General features: G+C 38.1%; 1 protein-coding gene and 1 long non-coding RNA gene across 2 annotated transcripts in view; both read right to left on the bottom strand.

Moving 5' to 3' along the window:
* Positions 1-9,305: 9,305 nt before the first annotated feature.
* Positions 9,306-20,337, bottom strand: LOC115766023. The gene is made up of 2 exons (XM_030709794.1): positions 20,307-20,337; positions 9,306-12,864 (listed from the first exon to the last, which is right to left on the bottom strand). The coding sequence occupies exons 1-2, from the start codon at positions 20,335-20,337 to the stop codon at positions 10,340-10,342; spliced, it is 2,556 nt and encodes an 851-aa protein (XP_030565654.1). The 3' UTR covers positions 9,306-10,339.
* Positions 20,338-20,582: 245 nt separating this feature from the next.
* Positions 20,583-25,246, bottom strand: part of LOC115766153 — a 29,853-nt gene continuing 25,189 nt past the window's right edge. Inside the window, exon 3 of the long non-coding RNA XR_004018186.1 lies at positions 20,583-20,768. This is a non-coding gene — a long non-coding RNA (uncharacterized LOC115766153). The remainder of the gene's footprint in view (positions 20,769-25,246) is intronic.

Raw genomic sequence — 25,246 nt, 5'->3', positions numbered from 1 at the left:
TGCCGCTCTCTCGCTCGCGCTCTTTGCCACTTGCGGCTCAGCTGCTCTTAGGCGGCTCTCTTTGAGGCTATTGTGTGCCAATGTGGTGGCATTTTATTTGCTCATCATTGATTATGATAATATATGAAAAGTACATGTATGTACAAACATATATATTTGTGTACATATTAAATAAATACTAATTTCAATACACGTAATATGTGCATTAATAAAGGCACTTTAGTTTTTTGTTAAACAGATGATGGTTTGATTAAACAGATGTACATATGTATTTATATGTACATGCATACATATGTATATGTATGCATGTTTATATTGGGCACTGTGTACAATCTTCGGTGGTGTCTATTGTGGCATTAATTTATTGCATTAAGCAAAACTTGCTGCGAAAAGTACTTAATCATATGTATATCGATTTACAAATTATGCTATGCGATGTATATTGTACATATATGTACATACATAATTAGCCAAATGAAAGTATATACACAGAAATCAATAACCCAGAGTTTGGTAATACTTAAAATTATTTATATTCACTAATTAATTTTTTAAATTGAATATATTCCTTCTGTATCTTTAACCATTTGTGGTTATTTGGAACTTTACGTCTTCCTATGCAAGCTTAGTTATTAACAAAGCTCTCTAAAGGTAAAAAGAAAAAACAAATTTGTCTAAATAGTACTGTGTACTTGGTTAGTTCCCAGAATGATGAAGATTACAAAGGGGTTTTAGTTTTCCAGAGCAAATTGTATATGTTGGATTTAAGTATACTTATAAAATTTCAATTTGTAGATTATGTTTAACTTTTCACGAATTCATTTTTTAATTAACTGAGTACCCAAAGTTCTCCGCCAAGACTAACTTAGCCCAAGCAATTCTCACCTTTCGATGTGAAAAACAAATTATTATTTTTGTCAATGCTCTTGTTAAGCTGTCGCCATAAACAATACAAAATTTTGACAGTCTTGGACAACTTTTACCATCCAAACATAGCAAAAAAAAAAGAAAGCCCGAATAGAGCAGTTCTCATATATTCATGGCAAATGATGGCGGCAAACCCAAAAAGTTGCCACACATGAACCCATGCAGAAAGGTCGAACTAAACAGAGCCCTTATGCGACCCTATTTCGGCATAAATTCGATATGTGGGTGTGTGTGTGTGTGTGTGTGTGTGTACCTGCTGCTGGAAAAATGTCAATGCATGGAGATTACGAACATAATTTGTATTCCAAAAACCAAAAACTGTTCAAAAAAAAAGTTACTCGGCGCGCATTTTTTACACTCTGCCCTTAGAGCGAAAAGGAGTATATTGGTTCTCTGAATGATGAAAAGAGATTTTCAGCTAGAACTATATGCTTGGATATAGCTGGGTCAGTTTTTTGACCAGCTCCAGGAGAAAAAATGGAAATTTTGCAAAATGATGCTAAATGACGCTAAAAGTCATCTAGACTGACGTAAACCCTAAAACCACCTCCGACAAACGGATTATGCAATATTATCGAAGGGCACAGTTCAAAAAGTCACTGGTTCGAGCTTACAGTCTAGGAGTCACTTGGAGAGCTAGGCCACCGTCCCCACAATTACAAAATATGTTTTCTTCACAAGTTCGCATGTTTGAAAGGACATGCTGCTGTATTACAGTTGAAAAGTCAGCTAGACAAACGATAAAAGGAGATATTCACCTACCTAAGCCCCACAAATTATAAATACAAAGCTCTGCTAACTTGACAGTTTAAAAGCAACTGCCTTGCAGTGCTTGATTCATCAAGTGAGGATACGAGAAAAACACAAATGTTTAAATAAATTAAATTCCAGTTTGAAAGTCACTGCATTCGGCTTACAGTTGTAGAGTCACTAAGCAGACTTATTTCGAATTGTTTTCAGCTGTTATAACACTGCGATCAGAGTATTGCGTAGTCGCTTACGCCCGACTGCAATGTTCTAACTTGTTTTAACATCTTTTTTTTTGGGTTTTGTATTTGTGTTTTTTTGCACGGGCAAAAGTTAGCTTTCTGCCTTTGCTGGAGTGTTCCTTGGGGAGCAATTGGGTTAATATTTGGCACATAAATTTGCAAACGAAACACTTTAATCAATGCTCAGTCGGGATGGGGTGAAATGCACCTTTCGGCCGTGGGCATATTGATTTGACAAACAAACCAAAAAAAAACAAACATAAAAGGCCTGAGGCATGCAGCTAGCCACGGGTTGTCCTTTAAAGCACACAGAGAGAGAGAGCGAGAGAGAGAGAGAGAGAGAGAGAGATTCGCCTGCCATTTATAACATATTGCATTTCATTTTGTTGATCTTCGAGCCGCAGGCAGCTTTTGGCTTACATTTGCCTCAGGCTCGAAGCGACTCGCATAATCGCTTAAATGGAATTTATAGAAATCCTTGCAGCACCTGAGCCCTAAGCTGGGCCAGCGGCGATGCAGAAACGAGCGCCAGTGATGCGGAGAGAGAGAGTGAGCGTGAGAGAGAGAGAGAGGGAGGGACGATGGCCACCTCACTGACCAGCTGCACTCAGAGAAAAACGCCATTCGAAATGCTTATTTAGCAGAAACCTAATTAATACCCTTTTGTTTCTAAAATGTGGAGCCCATTTTGTTCAATATTCCTTGATTTCGTATGAATCAGAGCTGTAAACCGGTTTTGGACTGAACCGGTTCGAATTTCAATATTCGGTTAACTGAGCGTGAATCTAATCCAAACCATTAAAAAATATTGTTTTGGTCTATGTCTATCTATGTTGTGCTTAATGATTTCTTAAGAAAATAATTTTTGGCTTAGCTTAAGAAATTTTTATCTTGGTTGCATTTTGACTTGTCTTCAAGTCGTGAAAAAACAGGCCCGGTTCATGATGCAAAGTAAATTGGAATTCCGGTCTCGAATCGGTCCGGCTCAGAACCGGTTCTCAGTCTTGATTTAATTGCAAAATGCTTGCCCTTTTCGCTGAGTGTAGGCATTGCCAATTATTGAGCGCTTGCCAAGTATTGGGGCATACTATATAGCCCAGGACGAGTTGCAGCGGCTGCTGCTGCTGCTGCTGCTGCTGTGGGGCGGCGCACTGAAACAGGAGCAATAACTGTTTGGCAAACAGATTTATTTTGCAGCCTCTTCATTGTTGCCGACTGCTTGCCTGCAGCTGCCTCCGTTTCCTCCTAGCGGCCGTCTTCTCCTCTCTAATGCCTTAACCTAGCTGCTGCCTTCACTTACTGGCTGCTGCCTATTCTTGCTGCCTCCTCCTGCTGGGTGTTACCTCCTCCTGGTTACCTTCTCCTCTTGTGTCTTGCCTTCTCTTGGCTGCCGGCCTTCTTCTAGCTGCCTCCTCCTCCTGCTGGCTTTCTTCTGGCTACCTCCTCCTGCTCCTGCCTTCTTGGCTCCTATTAGTTCTCCAAGATACCTCCTCCTCCTATGTTCTGGCTGCCTGCCGCCGCCGCCTCCTTCTCACTACTGCTTTCTTCTGGCTAGCACAAATATTGGTTTCTAAATTTTCATTGCCAATGCGGTCTGGCAGGATGTGCGCCTGCTACGACTCTCGACTGTTGCAGCTGCATTAAATGCATGTTTCGGCCGCCGCATTCAGGGCTCCGTTGCCTGATGTGGCCTGGCTTGGCGTCCGCACGGTGCAGTGCATCATTTTTGCATTAGAAAAGTGTTCGCTCCCAGCTAGCTGTAAATAAGCCCAACGTTACGATGCCAACTGGCTGTTCCAGTCGCAGTCGTACTCTCAGACGCAGCCCTAATCCAACTCCCAGTCCCAGTCCCAGTTCCCAATGGCGTTGCCATTGGCTGTTCCAACCGCAAATTATGCTTGTCAAAAATGAATGTTACATTCACAAATGTAAAAGGGGCAAGGAAGTGCAGGAGAAGATGCTGCTCCCCAGGAGTGGGTGTGCGCCGGTGTGTGTGGGTGTGTGCGGGTGTGCATATGGGTTTTTGTGGTTGCAAACGCTACGTGCTCAATGCGTCACAATCTCTGGAGGACCCGCACAAATGAAGCCAAGCCATTGATGGAGGACGGCACAGGCAGTCTGTGTGTGGATGTGTGTCTCTGTGTGTGTGTGTGTGTGTGCTGTTCTGACTGACTTGGTGGTTTGACTTTGCCGCAGTCACCACAGTAGCACACGCAGCGGCAGCTCCTGCAGCAGCTCCTACAGCAGCTCCTGCAGCACCGGATGCTGGCGGCGTTTCGAGGCAGCTGCTCGCAACTTTGACTAAATGTGTTTTGAGTGCATTAAGATGAAAATGTTATTACGGTTTTTTTGTTTTCTCGCTCTCTCTCTCTCTCTCTTTGCTCGGTTCTCCACTCTTAGTTCGCAGAGTTCTCTGCGGCTTTTTCCCTCGCCCTGGCACTCATTATTGCCACATTTGATGTCGGCGCCACATGGAAGCGGCGGAGATTAAGCGCGGAAATGCTGCAAACTGTGAGTGCAGGAACAAACATGGATGCTGATTGAGACTGGCGAGGGGGAGAGGCGGGGAATCGGTAGCTAAGACTGGGTACAGGGCTTGGCTGAAGGTTGTCCAAACAGAATCGAACGGAAATTTATGCATACAGTTGCAAGCTAGATCAACAAGTGATAGAAGCCGAAAAGGAAGCGCTTTGCTCAGCCAAATTATGTAGATTAGCCGAAGGATATGCCAGGATATGCAGGCATATGAAGCATAGGAAGTTGCCAGTTGCAAGCGCAATTGAAAAAATAAACAGTGCGCCAGGAACTGAAATTGAAATCAGGGACACAGCAGCAGCTGCTCTAGGTTTTTTTTTCAGATCCAATGAAAAGCAGGTCATGCATTTATTTGAAATATTTTTGAAAGCTCTGCATAAATGCCACTTACTGAGTAGATATCCAGGAAATATCCTGCACAAAGGCAATAGCCTAGCTATATGTAGCTGTTCCTATACACTCAGAGAAGGCTGGCATTTTGTACTCAAATCAAGTACTTTTTTTATAAATTCTTTTGTATTGGATCAAAAATAGCTTACATTTTTATTACCTCACAGTTGGCTTAGATGATATTTCGCCAAGCCTGGTTGGGTCCGCAGGCATAACATTTTTATTTGTTTTGTACCTCTTCCAAGCCCTTTTTTTTCATATTCTTGCAACGTTAAGGATCAATTTTAGCATCATGCGTAATTCAAGCTTGATTTGATACTATCAGGAATATTTATTATTTTTTAGGTCATTACTTTAACCAACCGCTTACCAGAAACGACCTCTAAGCTCTAGCACATTCCCCATCCACTTCCCATCTACTCAGATAAGTTGCGAGGCTTATAAATAAGAGCATATGATTTCCTGGAGGCAGCAGTTACCTATACATATATCATAATATAATTATAATTTTAAGTTCTTTGCAGTTTAATTTCATTCTGCTTTTGCATTCTAAGGCCATAAAATATGCTTTAAATTTGAATTTAACTCGAATTTATTGCGTATACGCAATGAACGCATTGTTAAAAGCTGTTTTGATTACGAGAAATGGGGAGAAAAACTCTCGATTCATTACGAGAACAGAGAAATAATAAATTGTTATTGCATTAATTTATACTTTACACCCATGGGTGTTTGTGATAATATAGAGATAAAAGCTGAAGAAATTTTATCTACATACATAAAGGATGTCGATAGTGATAATGATGATAAATATAATGATGGCAGTGATAATGATAATGATAATGATAATGATAATGATAATGATAATGATAATGATAATGATAATGATAATGATAATGATAATGATAATGATAATGATAATGATAATGATAATGATAATGATAATGATAATGATAATGATAATGATAATGATATTGATAATGATAATGATAATGATAATGATAATGATAATGATAATGATAATGATAATGATAATGATAATGATAATGATAATGATAATGATAATGATAATGATAATGATAATGATAATGATAATGATAATGATAATGATAATGATAATGATAATGATATGTAAAAGTTTCTTGGCTGTTTGCACATGTATATTGCTGACAAAACAGGGCATCCGCAGGTCGACCAATTGCGATGAAATCGTCAACAATCAGCAATCAAAATTGAATGAAATCACACACGTATTTTAGTTTTTATTCAATTTATTTCATATTTCCGTTCGTGTTCATTACTTTTATATTTATTTCATCTATGTTAATATAGTGTGTAGTAAAGCTTGACAATCTATACCAAAGAATAATGCTATCTTCTTGTATTTGAGTTTTACATATACATATATATTTATATATATATTTATTATTTATTTTTGGCAATATTTTGTCATGTTTTTCTCTCTATGTGTGTGTGTGTGTGTGGCTGTGTGAATGTTCATTTTGATTTTATTTTTTATTTTCGCTTAGGTTAAAACATGTAAAAGAAAATACAAATATTCTGCATGTGCGGATTGCCTTTTGCTTAAAATGAACAAAATTCAAAAAATGTATTTATTTTTGCACATTTTACGCAATTGTTATTTTTTACGTAATTTACGTACACAGCAGGCGATCCGGAACACCGAGCGACATTTGTAAAGGTAAAAAAGTTGTACTACGGATTCTGCATTTGAATTTATTTATTTTCTGCATGCTGATGTAAGTCAAACATAGTTGATTTCCTTTTTTTTACTCGCTTTGCATGTTGCATGTTAGCAGTTGCCTCTGTAATTGCATGCGTCTATTACACGTGGGGTTCTGCGTGCACTAGAGTTGAGAGCGTTTCGTTACACTCAGAGAAATAACTAAGGTTTTTATTATGTAATCAAGTAGAAAAAAGGTTTTCCCAAAATACCTTAAGTTCGGTTAATTAATTTGTGATTGTTTTTGAATATTATTAAATCAAATTCAAATAAATTGTGAATTAATAAATAGTATTCAAATTTAAAGAACATTTTTTCCTGAAATAATAGTAATAAATCTAAATAAGAAAATTTTACGTTTATACTCCTTATAATTACTAATTATTATAGAACTAACTGCTTAATTTAAAATAACAAAATTAAGGATTTATACTAAGTCAGCTAGTAAGTTATCCAATAGCCTTTAATAATTCATTGTCTCAAAAATAAACAATATAAGCAACCTTTGCTTGCGCCTTTAAATGTTCTTTTCAGTATTCGTTTCGTGACCGAAGCACGCGCACGACACGCGCTCATCTCTAGTGTGCAGCTCATTGGCCTTCGATGTGCTAGCACGCATTGTGCGGCGAGTTGATTCCACTTGACTTAATAAAGGGTATTTGGTATATATGGACGCATGCGGAGCGTACTAAGCAGTGTAATTAAAATTATATTTGCAACATTCGCAATGAGAATGTGTGTGTGTGTGTGTGTGTGAGTGTTTATTTAAAAGCATAGTTTGGATGTTGTCTTTTCAGAGTTTAGTGCTGTTTACATGTGCTGTTTGCATTCTGGCGGTTACCAACACTTTTTAATTAGTTAAAACGATTTCAAAAGGTAGTACATGGCCAGATTTTTCTTCTTTCAGCTCGGTTATTTTTTGTTACATTTCATGAGAGATACATATATATATATATATATAGTTTTATGTATATATGTACATTGTTGTTTTTTTCTTCCTTTTTTTTTGTTTGCAGTATATAAGTTGTAGAGGTAAATAAATATGTTGTAACACAAAAGATAATATCAGTTCCATGCCTTATAGAGCCACAACAATTTAAGCAAAAACTATATAGCTGTATATATGTGTGAATAAATGGTTGAATGTGTTGAAATTAAATTTGTAACTGAATTGAAAAGAATTTTTCATCTATACACTGAGCTTATACTCTATCCGTGCACAAGCTAGGCATTTAATATATGTATATACGCATATATATGTTATAACTTTTGGAGAACTATGAGATCTGAAGGAAAAAATTCGCTATTTACTGACATTTATCTCTATTGATTTATTATTATTAATTTGTTGAATTTTTCTTTATGTTACGTGCAATTGAAATAGTTTTGTATGTTTCTTTGTTTGTTTATCAAAAAACAAAAATCCCTTTGAGCGCTTGCCCACAAAATACCAAAAAGGGGGCGTGTATTGTGGATTTGTGTAAATATTTGCTTGCATAGTATTGTGTATTCGACGCGTACTCATATTTTTGCAAACAATTGTTTTTTTACATTTTTCATCATTTATTTATTTATATTTAAATGTGTTACTATGTTGCTAGTTATGCAAGATTTTTTGGAGTACGTAAATCCGCCTGTATACGACAATTGGCCTTACATTAATTAAACAACAGCTGCTAATACATATATAGTACTGCATACATACATACATACATACATATTACATGTATATATATATATCGAAAATTGGTATACTCACAGTTGCCTAAAAATCGGTATAAAGACTCTGATTGACCTGTTGTGAGTTTGCGATCAGAGCTTAATATTTTCAGGTTTTTCTTAAGATACGGCTCTTCTTTCGTTTGCGCATTTTCCAACACTTGCATTGAAGGTCTACCATTGAGTAACTAGGGTCTGGTTTGCCCAAAAGCTGGGAAGAGTTTGAAGATTCGTGCCCTAATGAACTTTATACTGCTTGGCAGCCAACTGTGAGTACATCAACTATATATGTATGTTGGCTTTAGCTGTCTCTTAAAATGTATTTTATGCACTTAAATTTAGTTTAAGTTTATAATTTACATTTACATTATCAAGCTCGAGTTGTAAACATTCTACACAAAAATTATTTTGCTGCAATTGTTGGGCTACACATGCGATTATACATGATATACATATACATATATATATACTTTATATAAGACGATTTACTCATACATTGTTCTTACACCCATGCATATTTCAATATAATAAGTAAAATGTTAGTTTTCAACTGGGTTCTTTGTTTTTTACATCCATCTATATACAATAAGTTTGTGTAAGGAGTGCGTAGAAATCAGTAAAATAAATTTTGAGCAGCTGAGGCAAAGATTTAATTAATTCTGTTGAAAAAAAAACTTAACAAGTTTTTCTAGATAGGTACTCAATGGTTTTGGCTGGGATTTTCACGTTTGTCTTTGGAAGAACTAGAACCTAGGTGTATATCTCTAAGTGTGCTGATTATGAACTTTTAATAGCAGCCCGCCGGCGATAACAATTATGTTTAACATTTAAAACAGAGCTATAAAATTATTTTTGGCATCCTTTAGCTTTTGATATTGAGCTGGGCTTTAAAAACAATGTTTTGATTTTAAAAATTCTAAAATTCATCTATTTACACAATAATTTCTATTTGAAAATTAAAAATATAGCCTATGGCATGGCTAAAAGGGTTGCATATATACGTACATTTAGAAAATTGTTAATTTTAAGTTTCAGGTATAATACTTGGGAACTCTAAGGTCTATATGTATATATCAATGTGGCTACAGTGGATTATACAATGAGCAGTAAATTTTCTAGCACTAAAAAAACGAAGTTGAAAATCAAAAATTCTTCAAGCCTATGCAGCTCGGTATTACGACTATGTCCATATTTTCCTTATACACATACACATACACATATATTTATATTTACATATATATGTACTGTTACGTTTTATACACCTTATGGGAAGTATTTTTGGTCTAGAATTGTTTTTGTTTTTACGCTATGCATTTTCAACATTTACCAAATTAGACAAACTTTGGAATATTAATGACAAATTCCGCTAGCGACATTTTAAAATGAATCAGTTTCAAACATTTGCCATTCACCGTTGGCAATAGCATACCCAAATTAGCTGTTATATTTCCCAGTGAATGGCAATTGGATTGGCTTTTGGCATAATTGGCGTTGGGTAAAGCAAACATGAATGTTGTCCAGCGGAATACGTTTTAAATTTAGGAATGGGTTACCATGAATCTAGATATATATAACTATATATATATTTCCATGTGTTTATGCGTCTAGTTAAACTACGTGTTTTACTTACGAGTGTTAAATAAAATGATTATTATTTCTGCACGCTGTTAACATTACATTCTCATATTTTCACGGTTGTTTTTTGTGTTTCTTTTTGATTCTACATAAATTGCTCTTGGATCGCGCGTTCTTCTTCTTCATCTTGTACATACAGCTTCATAAAGTCTGCGAAAGTCAATAGATTGGTTATATATTTAATTAATATTTTTTTATTCTGAATGCTTGGTTTTGTAAAAAATTACTTGAGAAGAATTCGCTGATATGAACAAAACGATTGCCACAGTGGATTTATTTTTGACTCTGTGAACTGATTGTTTTGGCAGCACAATCTATTGACCGACAGATGGCGCTAGCGCGCGGGCAGCACAGTCTATTGGCCGACAGGTGACGCGCTTTACACCTGTGTACCATAATACTAGAGGGAGACAAACTCGCCACCGCCCGCATTACCCTTATCCATGCCCGGCGCTGGCTCCGTTGTCTGCATCTGATGATGATGATGATGATCCTGTCCGCCCGTGTTCTCCGCCTCAGCCATGTTCGACTCTGCCGTGGATTCGCTGAACAGAGTCTCGTTCTCGTCAGGCAGCGACAGCGTCGAATTGCCCAGCCCGCCGCTGGCGGTGATGCGTCGCCCCATATTATCGTATTTGGGATAAGCGGAGCTGTCACGCAACGGCGTCGCCTCCACGCCAATTGGCGGCGTGCTGCAGGCGGACGAGGGCGCATTATTGATGCAGCTGGCGCAATTGGACGCGGACATGGCCGGCGCCGTTGTCGTCGGATGATGGCATTGCACCACTGCGGTTACAGCGGGCGGCGGCGGTGGCGGCGGCAGCGGCAGCTCCATGTCACTGCTGTTGTTGCCGCTACAATGATAGGCGCCCGTTTCCAGATTGTACGTAACAATCTCGTCATGTGGATAAAGATTCGTGGCCGCTGTCGCCGTTGACGCAGCTGCTGCTGCTGCTGCCTGCAGCGAGGGATCCTTTTTGAGTATGCCACGGCGTGTGGTGTGACGCGGCAGCGTGGCAAACTGTGCCACAGCCGTTGGGCCATCGCTGGCTGTGCCCGCAGCGTTGGCATCGGCTGAGCATTGGACATCCTGCAGCCGTTTGGGTATGTTCAGCAGATCCGGATACATGTTGATGTCGGCGCCATCCAGCATATCCTGTGTGACAGAGACGCGTATGAATATGTTGCCAAAGGTGGGATTCGGCACAATGTTGGAGCAGAACTCCGGCGGTGGTGGAAAGACGCCCACATTCAGCGGAAACTCCTCCGACAGCTGGCCATGGCCATGCGAATGGGCGTGCGAGTGCGTCGGATGCTGCAGCTGATGCTGATAGCTGGCCATCGAGGTGGGCACACTGATCAGGCCACAGGTGGGATCCTTGACGGTCATCAGCTGCTGTCGCATATGCTGTACGGCCTGAGCCTGGCTGGCAACGGCCGCCGACTGCTGCTGCTGCTGCTGTTGTTGCTGCTGCTGCTGCTGCTGGGCCAAGGACAAGCCCGTGCGATGATGGTCGACGGCATGAATCTCGATCTGATTGAAGCCGAGGCTGGAGTCGGTTTTGTTGATGGAACTGGGATTGTTGTCAATACCATAGCTATCGCCGCGATCATTGGTTGTGGTTGTCACACTTGAATCCAACAGTTTCTTCTCCTGATCATTGAAGCTGACGCTGGTCTTGACGCCCGCTTTATTGGCGTGCCGATGCTGGCGCGTGGTCCGCTTGCACAGACACACCACAAACGAGATGGCGATGAGCAGAAAAACGGTGCCAAAGATGCCCATGATGAGGCCAAAATACCAGAATGTCTCCGGCGTCTTAACCAGCACATGCTGCACAATCTCGCTCAGATAGATGCTAATGTTTTGGGTCATGGAGCCGATTACATTGCTGCCCGTGCAGGCATATGTGCCCGCATCTAGGCTGCTCACGTTGAACACGGTCAGATTGCTCCACAGTTTGTCGGAGGCAATGCTCTCCGTATCGAAGAGCACATTATCATTGTCCAAAATTTTGCCATTCAGCTCCCAGCTGACCTCGGGCAGCGGATCACCATAGACCAGGCAGCTGAATGTTGTATTGCTGCCAATGTCAATGTTGGTGGCCTCCTCATTGTTGAAGATCTCAACGCGTGGCGGGCAACCAAACAGCTCATCGTCCACACTATCCCAGGTGCGATCCTTTTGCGCTGGCGGTCCTTTGCACACCAGGCTCACCGAGCTGAGCCGGCTGCCCACATACCAGCTGCGAAATTTGCGCAACTTGCAATTGCATTGCCAGGGATTCTCCTCCAGGGAAAGCGTCTTCAGATTGCCCATGTGCTGGAACACATACTCACTGAGGCTCTCCAGCAGATTGTTCTTGAGATTGAGAAACTCCAACAAATTTAAATTGGCCAACGACATGGGATCTATATAGGATATCAGGCAGTCATGCATGTCCAACGTGCGCAAATGCGGCAATATGGGAAATTGATAGGCGGACAAACGCTTCAGAGGATTACCATTCAGATACAAGATGCGCAGCCGATCATTGCCCATAAACGTGTCCTTGTCCAGCATCTCCAGCTTGTTGTCGGACAGATCTATTTCCACGAGTATTTTCAGATTGCGAAAACTTTCCTTGTGTACATATTGGACCTCGGATTTCTTAAGATAAATGCGCTGCAAATTGAGCAGGCCCAATGCGGAGAACTCCTCACGATTCAGATATGGTATATGATTATCATTGAGCACCAGCACCTGCAGTTCGGTGCTCAGCGTGGTCGGTATGCTCGTCAGCTGTAATGAGCTGCATATGGCCGACTTTTTGCCATTGGTCCACTTGCAGGTGCAGTTGGAGGCGCAGCTCTGCGACCAATCGTCCGCCCACGCCCACCCGACGAGGCAAGTGAGGCACAGGGCCCAAAACAGCTGCTGCCAGGCTGCAAAAAAAAAGCGAAAAAGAAGATTTTAAGAGACATAGATAGGCCAAACGAAGTAAATATGTAAAAAAAAGAATGTCTAGCTTTAGCATGCCGAAGATGAAATACGCTTGCTTAGAAAGGATTTACAAAAAAAAAGCAGTTTCTTTCGGTTTTATGCGATAAAACAGGACCTGATGTCCGTTTTTTGGCAGCTCCTAAATATCAAGTATAGTCAAGATATCCTGAAAAAGTAAACTTCTCAAGTAATAAGATTTGACTTATGTGTTAGGAGCATGGTGAAGATAAACAAGTAAGAGGTTCTAGACGGGAGCTCCCGACTAGGGGATACCCTGAACCCTCTTCTTCCAACATCAAAGATACAACATGTATATATTTTATTTTAGAAGCTATATGTCAAGTTTGGTGACTCTAGCTCTTATTATTTACCAAAATTGCCCAAAAAACAGGATATCGATATCGACTTTTATCGATTGCTTGGAAACGGAGTAAGTTATCGATTATCGGAAACAAACTCGATCTGCGCGGGAACTAGGAGCACCTACATCTAAAATTTCAAGTCTCGAGCTCTTATGGGTTCTGTCAAATTGATTTAGAGATCAAACCATGAACAAAAAGCCAAACCTTATGAAAATCGGATGAGATTTGACGCAATTATGGGGTTGGGAAATTTTGACTTATGTCTAGTTAGGATATTTGAGGGTACAATTTTTACATGAATTTTGACCAAAAATACTGTTGCCAGTTTTTGATGCCAAATTGATTTAGAGGTCAAACCATGAACAAAAAGACAAACCTTATGTAAATTGGATGAGATTTGACCGAGATATGGGACTGGGAAATTTTGACTTATGTCTATATAAGTAATTTGAGGGTACAATTTTTACATGAATTTTGACCAAAAATACTGTTGCCAGTTTTTGATGCCAAATTGATTTAAAGTTCAAACCATGGACAAAAAGCCAAACCTTATGAAAATCGGATGAGATTTGACCGAGATATGGGGCTGGGAAATTTTGACTTATGTCTATATAAATAATTTGAGAGTACTATTTTTACATGAATTTTGACCAAAAATACTGTTGCCAGTTTTTGATGCCAAATTGATCTAGAGGTCAAACCATGAACAAAAAGCCAAACCTTATGAAAATCGGATGAGATTTGACCGAATTATGGGACTGTGAAATTTTGACTTATATCTAGTTAGGATATTTGAGGGTACACTTTTTACATGAATTTTGACCAAAAATACTGTTGCCAGTTTTTGATGCCAAATTGATTTAGAGGTCAAACCATGAACAAAAAGACAAACCTTATGAAAATCGGATGAGATTTGACCGAGATATGGGGCTGGGAAATTTTGACTTATATCTAGTTAGGATATTTGAGGGTACACTTTTTACATGAATTTTGACCAAAAATACTGTTGCCAGTTTTTGATGCCAAATTGATTTAGAGGTCAAACCATGAACAAAAAGCCAAACCTTATGAAAATCGGATGAGATTTGACCGAATTATGGGACTGTGAAATTTTGACTTATATCTAGTTAGGATATTTGAGGGTACACTTTTTACATGAATTTTGACCAAAAATACTGTTGCCAGTTTTTGATGCCAAATTGATTTAGAGGTCAAACCATGAACAAAAAGCCAAACCTTATGAAAATCGGATGAGATTTGACCGAGCTATGGGGTAGGGAAATTTTGACTTATGTCTAGTTAGGATATTTGAGGGTACAATTTTTACATGAATTTTGACTAAAAATACTGTTGCCAGTTTTTGATGTCAAATTGATTTAGAGGTCAAACCATGAACAAAAAGCCAAACCTTATGAAAATCGGATGAGATTTGACCGAATTATGGGACTGTGAAATTTTGACTTATATCTAGTTAGGATATTTGAGGGTACACTTTTTACATGAATTTTGACCAAAAATACTGTTGCCAGTTTTTGATGCCAAATTGATTTAGAGGTCAAACCATGAACAAAAAGCCAAACCTTATGAAAATCGGATGAGATTTGACCGAATTATGGGACTGTGAAATTTTGACTTATATCTAGTTAGGATATTTGAGGGTACACTTTTTACATGAATTTTGACCAAAAATACTGTTGCCAGTTTTTGATGCCAAATTGATTTAGAGGTCAAACCATGAACAAAAAGCCTTACCTTATGAAAATCGGATGAGATTTGACCGAGATATGGGGCTGGGAAATTTTGACTTATGTCTAGTTAGGATATTTGAGGGTACACTTTTTACATGAATTTCGACCAAAAATACTGTTGCCAGTTTTTGATGCCAAATTGATTTAGAGGTCAAACCATGAACAAAAAGCCAAACCTTATGAAAATCTGATGAGATTTGACCGAGATATGGGGCTGAGAAATTTTGACTTATGTCTATATAAGTAATTTGAGGGTACAATTTTTACATGAATTTTGACCAAAAATACTGTTGCCAGTTTTTGATTCCAAATTGTTTTAGAGGTCAAACCATGAACAAAAAGTCAAACCTTATGAAAATCGGATGAGATTTGACCGAGATATGGGGCTGGGAAATTTTGACTTATGTCTATATAAGTAATTTGAGGGTACAATTTTTACATGAATTTCGACCAAAAATACTGTTGCCAGTTTTTGATGCCAAATTGATTTAGAGGTCAAACCATGAACAAAAAGCCAAACCTTATGAAAATCTGATGAGATTTGACCGAGATATGGGGCTGAGAAATTTTGACTTATGTCTATATAAGTAATTTGAGGGTACAATTTTTACATGAATTTTGACCAAAAATACTGTTGCCAGTTTTTGATTCCAAATTGTTTTAGAGGTCAAACCATGAACAAAAAGTCAAACCTTATGAAAATCGGATGAGATTTGACCGAGATATGGGGCTGGGAAATTTTGACTTATGTCTATATAAGTCATTTGAGGGTACAATTTTTACATGAATTTCGACCAAAAAAATTTGTTGCCAGTTTTCGATTCCAAATTGTTTTAGAGGTCAAACCATGAACAAGAAGCCAAACCTTATGAAAATCGGATGAGATTTGACCGAGATATGGGGCTGGGAAATTTTGACTTATGTCTATATAAGTAATTTGAGGGTATAATTTTTACATGAATTTTGACCAAAAATACTGTTGCCAGTTTTTGATGCCAAATTGATTTAGAGGTCAAACCATGAACAAAAAGCCAAACCTTATGAAAATCGGATGAGATTTGACCGAATTATGGGGCGGGGAAATTTTGACTTATATCTAGTTAGGATATTTGAGGGTACACTTTTTACATGAATTTTGACCAAAAATACTGTTGCCAGTTTTTGATGCCAAATTGATTTAGAGGTCAAACCATGAACAAAAAGCCAAACCTTATGAAAATCGGATGAGATTTGACCGAATTATGGGACTGTGAAATTTTGACTTATATCTAGTTAGGATATTTGAGGGTACACTTTTTACATGAATTTTGACCAAAAATACTGTTGCCAGTTTTTGATGCCAAATTGATTTAGAGGTCAAACCATGAACAAAAAGCCAAACCTTATGAAAATCGGATGAGATTTGACCGAATTATGGGGCGGGGAAATTTTGACTTATGTCTAGTTAGGATATTTGAGGGTACACTTTTTACATGAATTTTGACCAAAAATACTGCTGCCAGTTTTTGATGCCAAATTGATTTAGAGGTCAAACCATGAACAAAAAGCCTTACCTTTTGAAAATCGGATGAGATTTGACCGAGATATGGGGCTGGGAAATTTTGACTTATGTCTAGTTAGGATATTGAGGGTACAATTTTTACATGAATTTTGACCAAAAACACTGTTGCCAGTTTTTGATGCCAAATTGATTTAGAGGTCAAACCATGAACAAAAAGCCAAACCTTATGAAAATCGGATGAGATTTGACTGAGGTATGGGGCTGGGAAATGTTGACTTATGTTTATATAAGTAATTTGAGGGTACAATTTTTACATGAATTTTGACCAAAAATACTGTTGCCAGTTTTTGATGCCAAATTGATTTAGAGGTCAAACCATGAACAAAAAGCCAAACCTTATGAAAATCGGATGAGATTTGACCGAATTATGGGACTGTGAAATTTTGACTTATATCTAGTTAGGATATTTGAGGGTACACTTTTTACATGAATTTTGACCAAAAATACTGTTGCCAGTTTTTGATGCCAAATTGATTTAGAGGTCAAACCATGAACAAAAAGCCAAACCTTATGAAAATCGGATGAGATTTGACCGAATTATGGGGCGGGGAAATTTTGACTTATGTCTAGTTAGGATATTTGAGGGTACACTTTTTACATGAATTTTGACCAAAAATACTGCTGCCAGTTTTTGATGCCAAATTGATTTAGAGGTCAAACCATGAACAAAAAGCCTTACCTTTTGAAAATCGGATGAGATTTGACCGAGATATGGGGCTGGGAAATTTTGACTTATGTCTAGTTAGGATATTGAGGGTACAATTTTTACATGAATTTTGACCAAAAACACTGTTGCCAGTTTTTGATGCCAAATTGATTTAGAGGTCAAACCATGAACAAAAAGCCAAACCTTATGAAAATCGGATGAGATTTGACTGAGGTATGGGGCTGGGAAATGTTGACTTATGTTTATATAAGTAATTTGAGGGTACAATTTTTACATGAATTTTGACCAAAAATACTGTTGCCAGTTTTTGATGCCAAATTGATTTAGAGGTCAAACCATGAACAAAAAGCCTTACCTTATGAAAATCGGATGAGATTTGACCGAGCTATGGGGTAGGGAAATTTTGACTTATGTCTAGTTAGGATATTGAGGGTACAATTTTTACATGAATTTTGACCAAAAATACTGTTGCCAGTTTTTGATTCCAAATTGATTTAGAGGTCAAACCATGAACAAAAAGCCAAACCTTATGAAAATCGGATGAGATTTTACCGAGATATGGGGCTGGGAAATTTTGACTTATGTCTATATAAGTAATTTGAGGGTACAATTTTTACATGAATTTCGACCAAAAATACTGTTGCCAGTTTTTGATGCCAAATTGATTTAGAGGTCAAACCATGAACAAAAAGCCAAACCTTATGAAAATCGGATGAGATTTGACCGAGCTATGGGGTAGGGAAATTTTGACTTATGTCTAGTTAGGATATTGAGGGTACAATTTTTACATGAATTTTGACCAAAAATACTGTTGCCAGTTTTTGATGCCAAATTGATTTAGAGGTCAAACCATGAACAAAAAGCCAAACCTTATGAAAATCGGATGAGATTTGACTGAGATATGGGGCTGGGAAATGTTGACTTATGTCTATATAAGTAATTTGAGGGTACAATTTTTACTGAATTTTGACCAAAAATACTGTTGCCAGTTTTTGATTCCAAATTGATTTAGAGGTCAAACCATGAACAAAAAGCCAAACCTTATGAAAATCGGATGAGATTTGACCGAGATATGGGGCTGGGAAATTTTGACTTATGTCTATATAAGTAATTTGAGGGTACAATTTTTACATGAATTTCGACCAAAAAAATTTGTTGCCAGTTTTTGATTCCAAATTGTTTTAGAGGTCAAACCATGAACAAAAAGCCAAACCTTATGAAAATCGGATGAGATTTGACCGAGATATGGGGCTGGGAAATTTTGACTTATGTCTATATAAGTAATTTGAGGGTACAATTTTTACATGAATTTCGACCAAAAAAATGTGTTGCCAGTTTTTGATTCCAAATTGTTTTAGGGGTCAAACCATGAACAAAAAGCCAAACCTTATGAAAATCGGATGAGATTTGACCGAGATATGGGGCTGGGAAATTTTGACTTATGTCTATATAAGTAATTTGAGGGTACAATGTTTACATGAATTTTGACCAAAAATACTGTTGCCAGTTTTTGATTCCAAATTGTTTTAGAGGTCAAACCATGAACAAAAAGCCAAACCTTATGAAAATCGGATGAGATTTGACCGAGATATGGGGCTGGGAAATTTTGACTTATGTCTAGTTAGGATATTTGAGGGTACAATTTTTACATGAATTTTGACCAAAAATACTGTTGCCAGTTTTTGATGTCAAATTGATTTAGAGGTCAAACCATGAACAAAAAGACAAACCTTATGAAAATCGGATGAGATTTGACCGAATTATGGGGCTGGGAAATTTTGACTTATGTCTAGTTAGGATATTTGAGGGTACAATTTTTACATGAATTTTGACCAAAAATACTGTTGCCAGTTTTTGATTCCAAATTGATTTAGAGGTCAAACCATGAACAAAAAGCCAAACCTTATGAAAATCGGATGAGATTTGACCGAGATATGGGGCTGGGAAATTTTGACTTATGTCTAGTTAGGATATTTGAGGGTACAATTTTTACATGAATTTTGACCAAAAATACTGTTGCCAGTTTTTGATTCCAAATTGATTTAGAGGTCAAACCATGAACAAAAAGCCAAACCTTATGAAAATCGGATGAGATTTGACCGAGACAGACTGGCGGACAGGCAGACAGACAGACGGACATGGCTAGATCGACTCGGCTATTGGTGCTGATCAAGAATAAATATACTTTATGGGGTCCGAGATGCTTCCTTCTGCCTGTTACATACATTTGTATTTTGCACAAATACAATATACCCTTATACCCATTTTTAATGGGTTCAGGGTATAAAAATTAAAAGGTTGATTACGATATTACGATATACGATAAGATACAACAAAGTGCTGCATAGATGTTTCTAGTGCCTAGCTCTCCGTTCTGAGGAAAAATACTCAACTTTAAAACGTTTTATCGAGAAAACAAAATTTTTACACCATTTTCGGGATCTTGTGCGTGAAGAAACTCATTTTGAAGATCCCCATACCCCCAAGATTTTGGTCTTCCTTTCTTTCGATTTTCCACTCTATTGAACCCTAAAAAACCCAACGAAAGACCTTTCGAACCGACTTCGTCCTTTTTTTGTCTGAGACTTTAATTTATAGGGTTTTTTAAATTACATTTTGAGCAATTTTTTGATTTTTCGATTTGTCACATTTATTTTTGTTTGCTGCCAAGGCTATTTAACTTAAATTTTACCTCATGAGTATACTTGTCAAAAAGAAAATACGCAATTTACCTACAAATTAATATGTCCATCATAAGCTGTATCTAACAAATCAACTGAGGTTGTTCCTATATTTTGGCCGCCACTGTAGCTTGAAAACTGAGAGACAAGCTTGCATAGAAGAAGACAGGCACTCAGACAGACGGACATGGCTATATCGACTCGACTCTTGACACAAATCAAGAATATATATATTTATTGGGTTCAAAGATGTCTTCTTCAATGCGTTACACAATTCGTGGCAAAATAATAATACCCACCGCAAGGGTCGAAAGAGCAATGATTGACGACCTTTGCTTCAGACTTTTGTTTTATGTGCAACTCACCTGGCAGCCGGATGCTGCTCCAGCTCCCCATGCTGCTCCCCCTGTTGCTCCTGCTGCTCCTGCTGCTGCTTTTGCTTCTCCATTTTGGCGCCATGCTGTGCATTTGTCCCGCTGCGTTCTGCCCCACGCCTGACCCTGTTCCTGTCCCTTTGCCTGGACCTGTTCCAGTGCCGGTCGCGACCTCGCCAATTGATGACTCTAAATGGCTTTGGCTGATTCGATTGCCATGTTTCACATCATGTTGCCGTCGCTGGCGAAAGGGGGCTCCATTACATATTACTCGGCACTTTGGCTATTTTGCTGGGACAAAAGGCAAATTTTCCGTTGCACTCGACTGCGACAGTTCCTTATCGAATTTGATTTTTTTTTGTTTTTTTGTGGAGGGATGCTCTCTTCTCGCTTCACTAAACTTGCTCGCTCTCTTTAAGCTGGATTCAGTGCGTCCAATCCAGTATTGACAAGCTAAGAAGAGCAAGAAAAAATGCTTCAAGTTAAAATTTGCTGCCAAAATAAGTGTAAAATTTCTTATTAAATTTAGACAATATTAAGTTAGCTGCGCGATTCGGACAAGCAAGTTTTTGTTTTCAATTTTTGGGGGAGATATCCAAAAAATAAAATATTCTCAATCTTATAGCTTTTATAATTTTCGAGCTTTTACCAATATTTATCGATACACAAAAAACATGAGACTAACTATTGAAGATCTCCGGATCCACAGGCAGACAGACATGGACAGATTGCCAGAGCGTGTCATCCTGATCAAGTATATATATTATCTATTATATATTCATGCTCAAGAATATATATACTTTATGGGTTCGAAAATGCTTGCTTCCGTCTCTAGCATACATTTTTTAGGGTTCGGCGCATAAAAAATTCAAACAATGATTAAAATTGCTTAACATTTATAAAGGGGATTACTTTCTTATGGTTTGGACAATTTATTAGTCATTACTGTTTTAAGATGATTTAAAGTTTATATGATTTACACACGAAACAGGGGTTAACAACCTTTTAACTTAAACAAGTTGAAGCTAGGCAAGTTTATATACAGAAGCTCCCTTTTGCAAAGAACATTTCCACAAGCCTATTACGCCTTTGACTTTGTCTGCAAAAAGACACAAAAAGCTAGAGCTAACGATAAAAAAAAAACGTAATTGGCAACACTGGCCGGCATTCGGATTAGTTTGCAGTGTTGGCAGTGCTCGAAGCTGAAGTTGCTGCTCCTTAAACTCTTAAAGAAGACGAGCATGTATTCCGGAGGCCGCAAAAAATCGGCTTTACTTAGAGCATCATTTTCAGGAACAATGCGCATTGTGTGCCCATGTTGTTGTTGTTGTTGTTGTTGTTTTGATTGTAATTGTAGTTGGCTCATTGGTAATCTCAATTTACCGAAGCTCGGCCAGTAAATGGAATGCCAAACAATGGCCGATGGGATCGGCCTTTAGCCAAAGCTTTAAAATCGCCTATCAACAACAATTTGTAGTTTGTTGTTCATGCCGGGCGTGGGTCTGGGTCTGGGTTTGAGTTTGGGTCTGGGTTTGGGTTTGTCGATTCAGTGGTTGGGCGGGTGTTTCAATAGACCAACTCATGCCACTTGGTGCCGCACACAGAGAACAATGGCGCAACAATGCGGCGCAACAGCCAACAGATGCCCGTGCCACGCCCTCCTTCTGCTGCTGGCAAAGGCATCTTCACAAAATCAGCATCAAAAGCCTGTCGAATGGTGTTTTTTGCTTTACAAGTTTTTTTCTTCTATTTTTTTTTTCTTTTCTCATATTTTTTGTTTTTTGTTTACGCTCAAAGTAAAGCATCAGCTGGAAAATGAGGCAAAAGTGAAATTTGCCCCTTGCTGCAGCAAGGAAATACTGCACAAACTGCTGACCTACACACACTCAGACACACACACACACTCTCACACACCAGCCCACACACAATGGAAACGTAAAATGCTCTGAAGGTTCATTTGTCAATTTGCCATTTGAATTTGTATTTGAGAAATTCACTTGGCCGCTTTTGCGCTTTGTCCTGCCCGCACACCAAGCCCCCCCTTCCCCGGAACAGCCATCGACAGCCTTATTCATAGCGCATCTTTCTCTATCTACTTTTCTCCCTCTCTCTCTTTCTCTCTCTCTCTCTCTCTCTCTCTCTCTCTCTCTCTCTCTCTCTCTCTCTCTCTCTCTGTCTGTCTGTCCATTTTGCGCTCTGACTTGGCTAAGATGCTTTGGCAATGCGGATAATATTTCCTGTGCCAGTGCAGCAGTTGGCGGGCGCAATTGCAACGGCTGCGCCTGTTCGGGCTTCATCCGACCCCACAGGCAACCCTTCATGACGGCGCCTCTACCTCTGCTCTGGCAATTCAACTGATTTTCCCCGCCTGCCTTTTGTGGCTGCCACTGTGTCAGTGTCTGTGTCTGTGTGTGAGTGTGAGTGTGAGCTGTGCCTTACAATCGTCGACAGTTTTATTTGTGCAGCTTTATGAGCACTCACACACACACACACACACACACACACATACTTACATTTATACACTCACTTGAAGAGATCCGCAGCGGTAGACACTCGACGTTGGCTCGTTGATATATTCATAAATGTGGCACAGTGGGCCACAAAAGCAAAAAGCTAATTTGATGGCCAATTGCCAAGAAAAAATCCACAAACGATTGCAGAATATTAAAAAAATATATATATATTATGATAGGATCTGCGTTTATATATGTAAAGCCAACTGCAGCCGCATGTCGCAAGGCAAATCAATTAACTGATGCACCCAGGCATAAGCTTAGATAAAGATCAATACAGTTGTGCTGCCTAAGCAGATTGAACTGCCAAATGCAGTTATGTAGTTAGATATAGATATATTTCTTGTAGTTAAGCTCTTGCGAGTGGCTAACAAAAAAGCAGGCCAACAAAATCAGTTAGCCGTCGGCCATAATTGGATTTCTTTGTGCATCCACCAACAATATTCGTGCCTGCCATTGTGCCAAAATAATTTGGTTTACCTAAATTCAGAAAGCTAACAAATATGTTGGAAATATATTAAAAAGTTAAAAAAACGAAACAAATTCGATTTGGATGCCCCGTAATTTATTTGATTTAAAAGCGAGAATTTTGCAACATAACCCGAGCAAAGTATTTTTATTTTACTAAATTTAAAAACATTTTTAAAAAAATATAAAGTTAAAGTCGATCGAAACATTAGCCCAACATTTTCCACGCTGGAAGGTGGATTTTACGAAAACTGTGATACATGATTTATAGGATATGTTACTAATATCTTTTGAAAATGTATTAATATGTGTCCTGAGGAAAGAAAAACATTCCCATAAAAGTTATTATTGAAAATCTACAAAACACTATTTTTTTCATATTTTTTAGGTTTTTAAATTAAATTTGAGGCCGAGTAAAAAGTACAGATGTAACACTACAAGCAAAAGACATAGTCTTTCTCTTATTATATATAGATTCTCCGCATTGTAACTACCCATTTGACAAAACATTTGTAGGGTATCGCTTTAGTAAACAAGACAAGGCAATATATTTTAAACAGAAAAATAACAAAACCATCCAATAAAACAAAGCGAATCATTTGTGAAACCAAATCCTCAGAGATTTCAACAGAACCGCCCGCAATACCAAGAAACGTACAACTTTTTAGACTCCATTACAACAATAAGTGCACACACATATTGAAGTCAATGCGAATGTCGTTTACAATCAATATTGACACGCCCGGAACATTAAATATTAATTGCCATTTGAGCATGTTCATAAAACTGATGTTCGATATGTTTTGTAATGAAAACACACGCAGCCAACGAGGCGTATGCGTAACTTAATTAATTGACATACAACTAATTTGTGTGAGGCTGATATGAATTTCGAGTCTAGAGTCTAGACCTTGGGCAAGCATCACGCATGAATAAATCCAGCTAATTAACAATTGAACTGCAATGTGAAATGTTTGAAGAGTATTTATACTATTATTGTCATAAACATTAATTTTTAATCATGGTCAAAAATATCAGACTTGAGAAAAAAGTATAATTGTAAATTATAATGCAAGTGAACCTGATTTTCCACATCAATTGACCGCATGTGCTTCTTCTTCTTTTTGCCCCACACAAGGTAAACGCATTCGTGATGAAATTAAATTTTTATAATTCTCTTTATTTTCAGATTGTTTAAATATGGCAAACAAATGTGTGTTTATAACAAAGAGCAAGGCCTTTGTTTTCATTTTTGAGAAATTCGAAGAATAAATGGATATTTATCGAAAATGTGTGCATGCGTTATAGGAACAATACTTTTAAATTTTCACAACTCTAGTTTCTGAAGTTTTCGAGTTCGACGCTTTTATTTAAAGGGACAGACGAAAGCTCGTCGCCCTGATCAAGAAAATATATATACTTATGGAGTCGGAGATAATTCCTTCTTTAGGGAATAACAAGTAAGAGGCTCTAGTCGGTAGTTCCCGACTAGGGGATACGATAAACCCTCTTCTAGAAAGATACTTGCCCTATATATACTCTTCTAGACGATACATGCAGGATATGCTTGCGTTTATATATACAGGCGGGCAGACAGACAGGACATGGCAATATCGACTCGGCTTTTGATGCAGGCCAAGAATATATATACTTTTATACTGCTTCCTTCTGCCTGAAAACAATTTACCCTTTATATCCATTTTTAATGGGTTAATGGAATAAAAAATGCAAAAACAATTTCAAATATCAAAAACAGAAACTGTTTCTTACCCAAAACAATTTTATTTGTTACGTGTTGCCTATTAGTTGGGCTGCCTATTCGGATCAAATTCGTGCTCTGATTGGGAAAGATTTGAATTTACTGTTTCGAACCGTTTGGGTTTTAAGCCGCTTTGCGGCCTTGATTTAAATTTCTTTGATATTTAAAAGTAGCTCTGGGAGTAAAAGCTT

The sequence above is a fragment of the Drosophila novamexicana genome, unplaced genomic scaffold (genome assembly GCF_003285875.2).
Source record: "Drosophila novamexicana strain 15010-1031.04,08,12 unplaced genomic scaffold, DnovRS2.1 tig00001062-arrow-arrow-pilon, whole genome shotgun sequence".
NCBI classification, from domain to species: domain Eukaryota; kingdom Metazoa; phylum Arthropoda; class Insecta; order Diptera; family Drosophilidae; genus Drosophila; species Drosophila novamexicana.
Note: the sequence above shows the minus strand (reverse complement) of the source record. Positions and strands in the feature narration are given on the sequence as shown.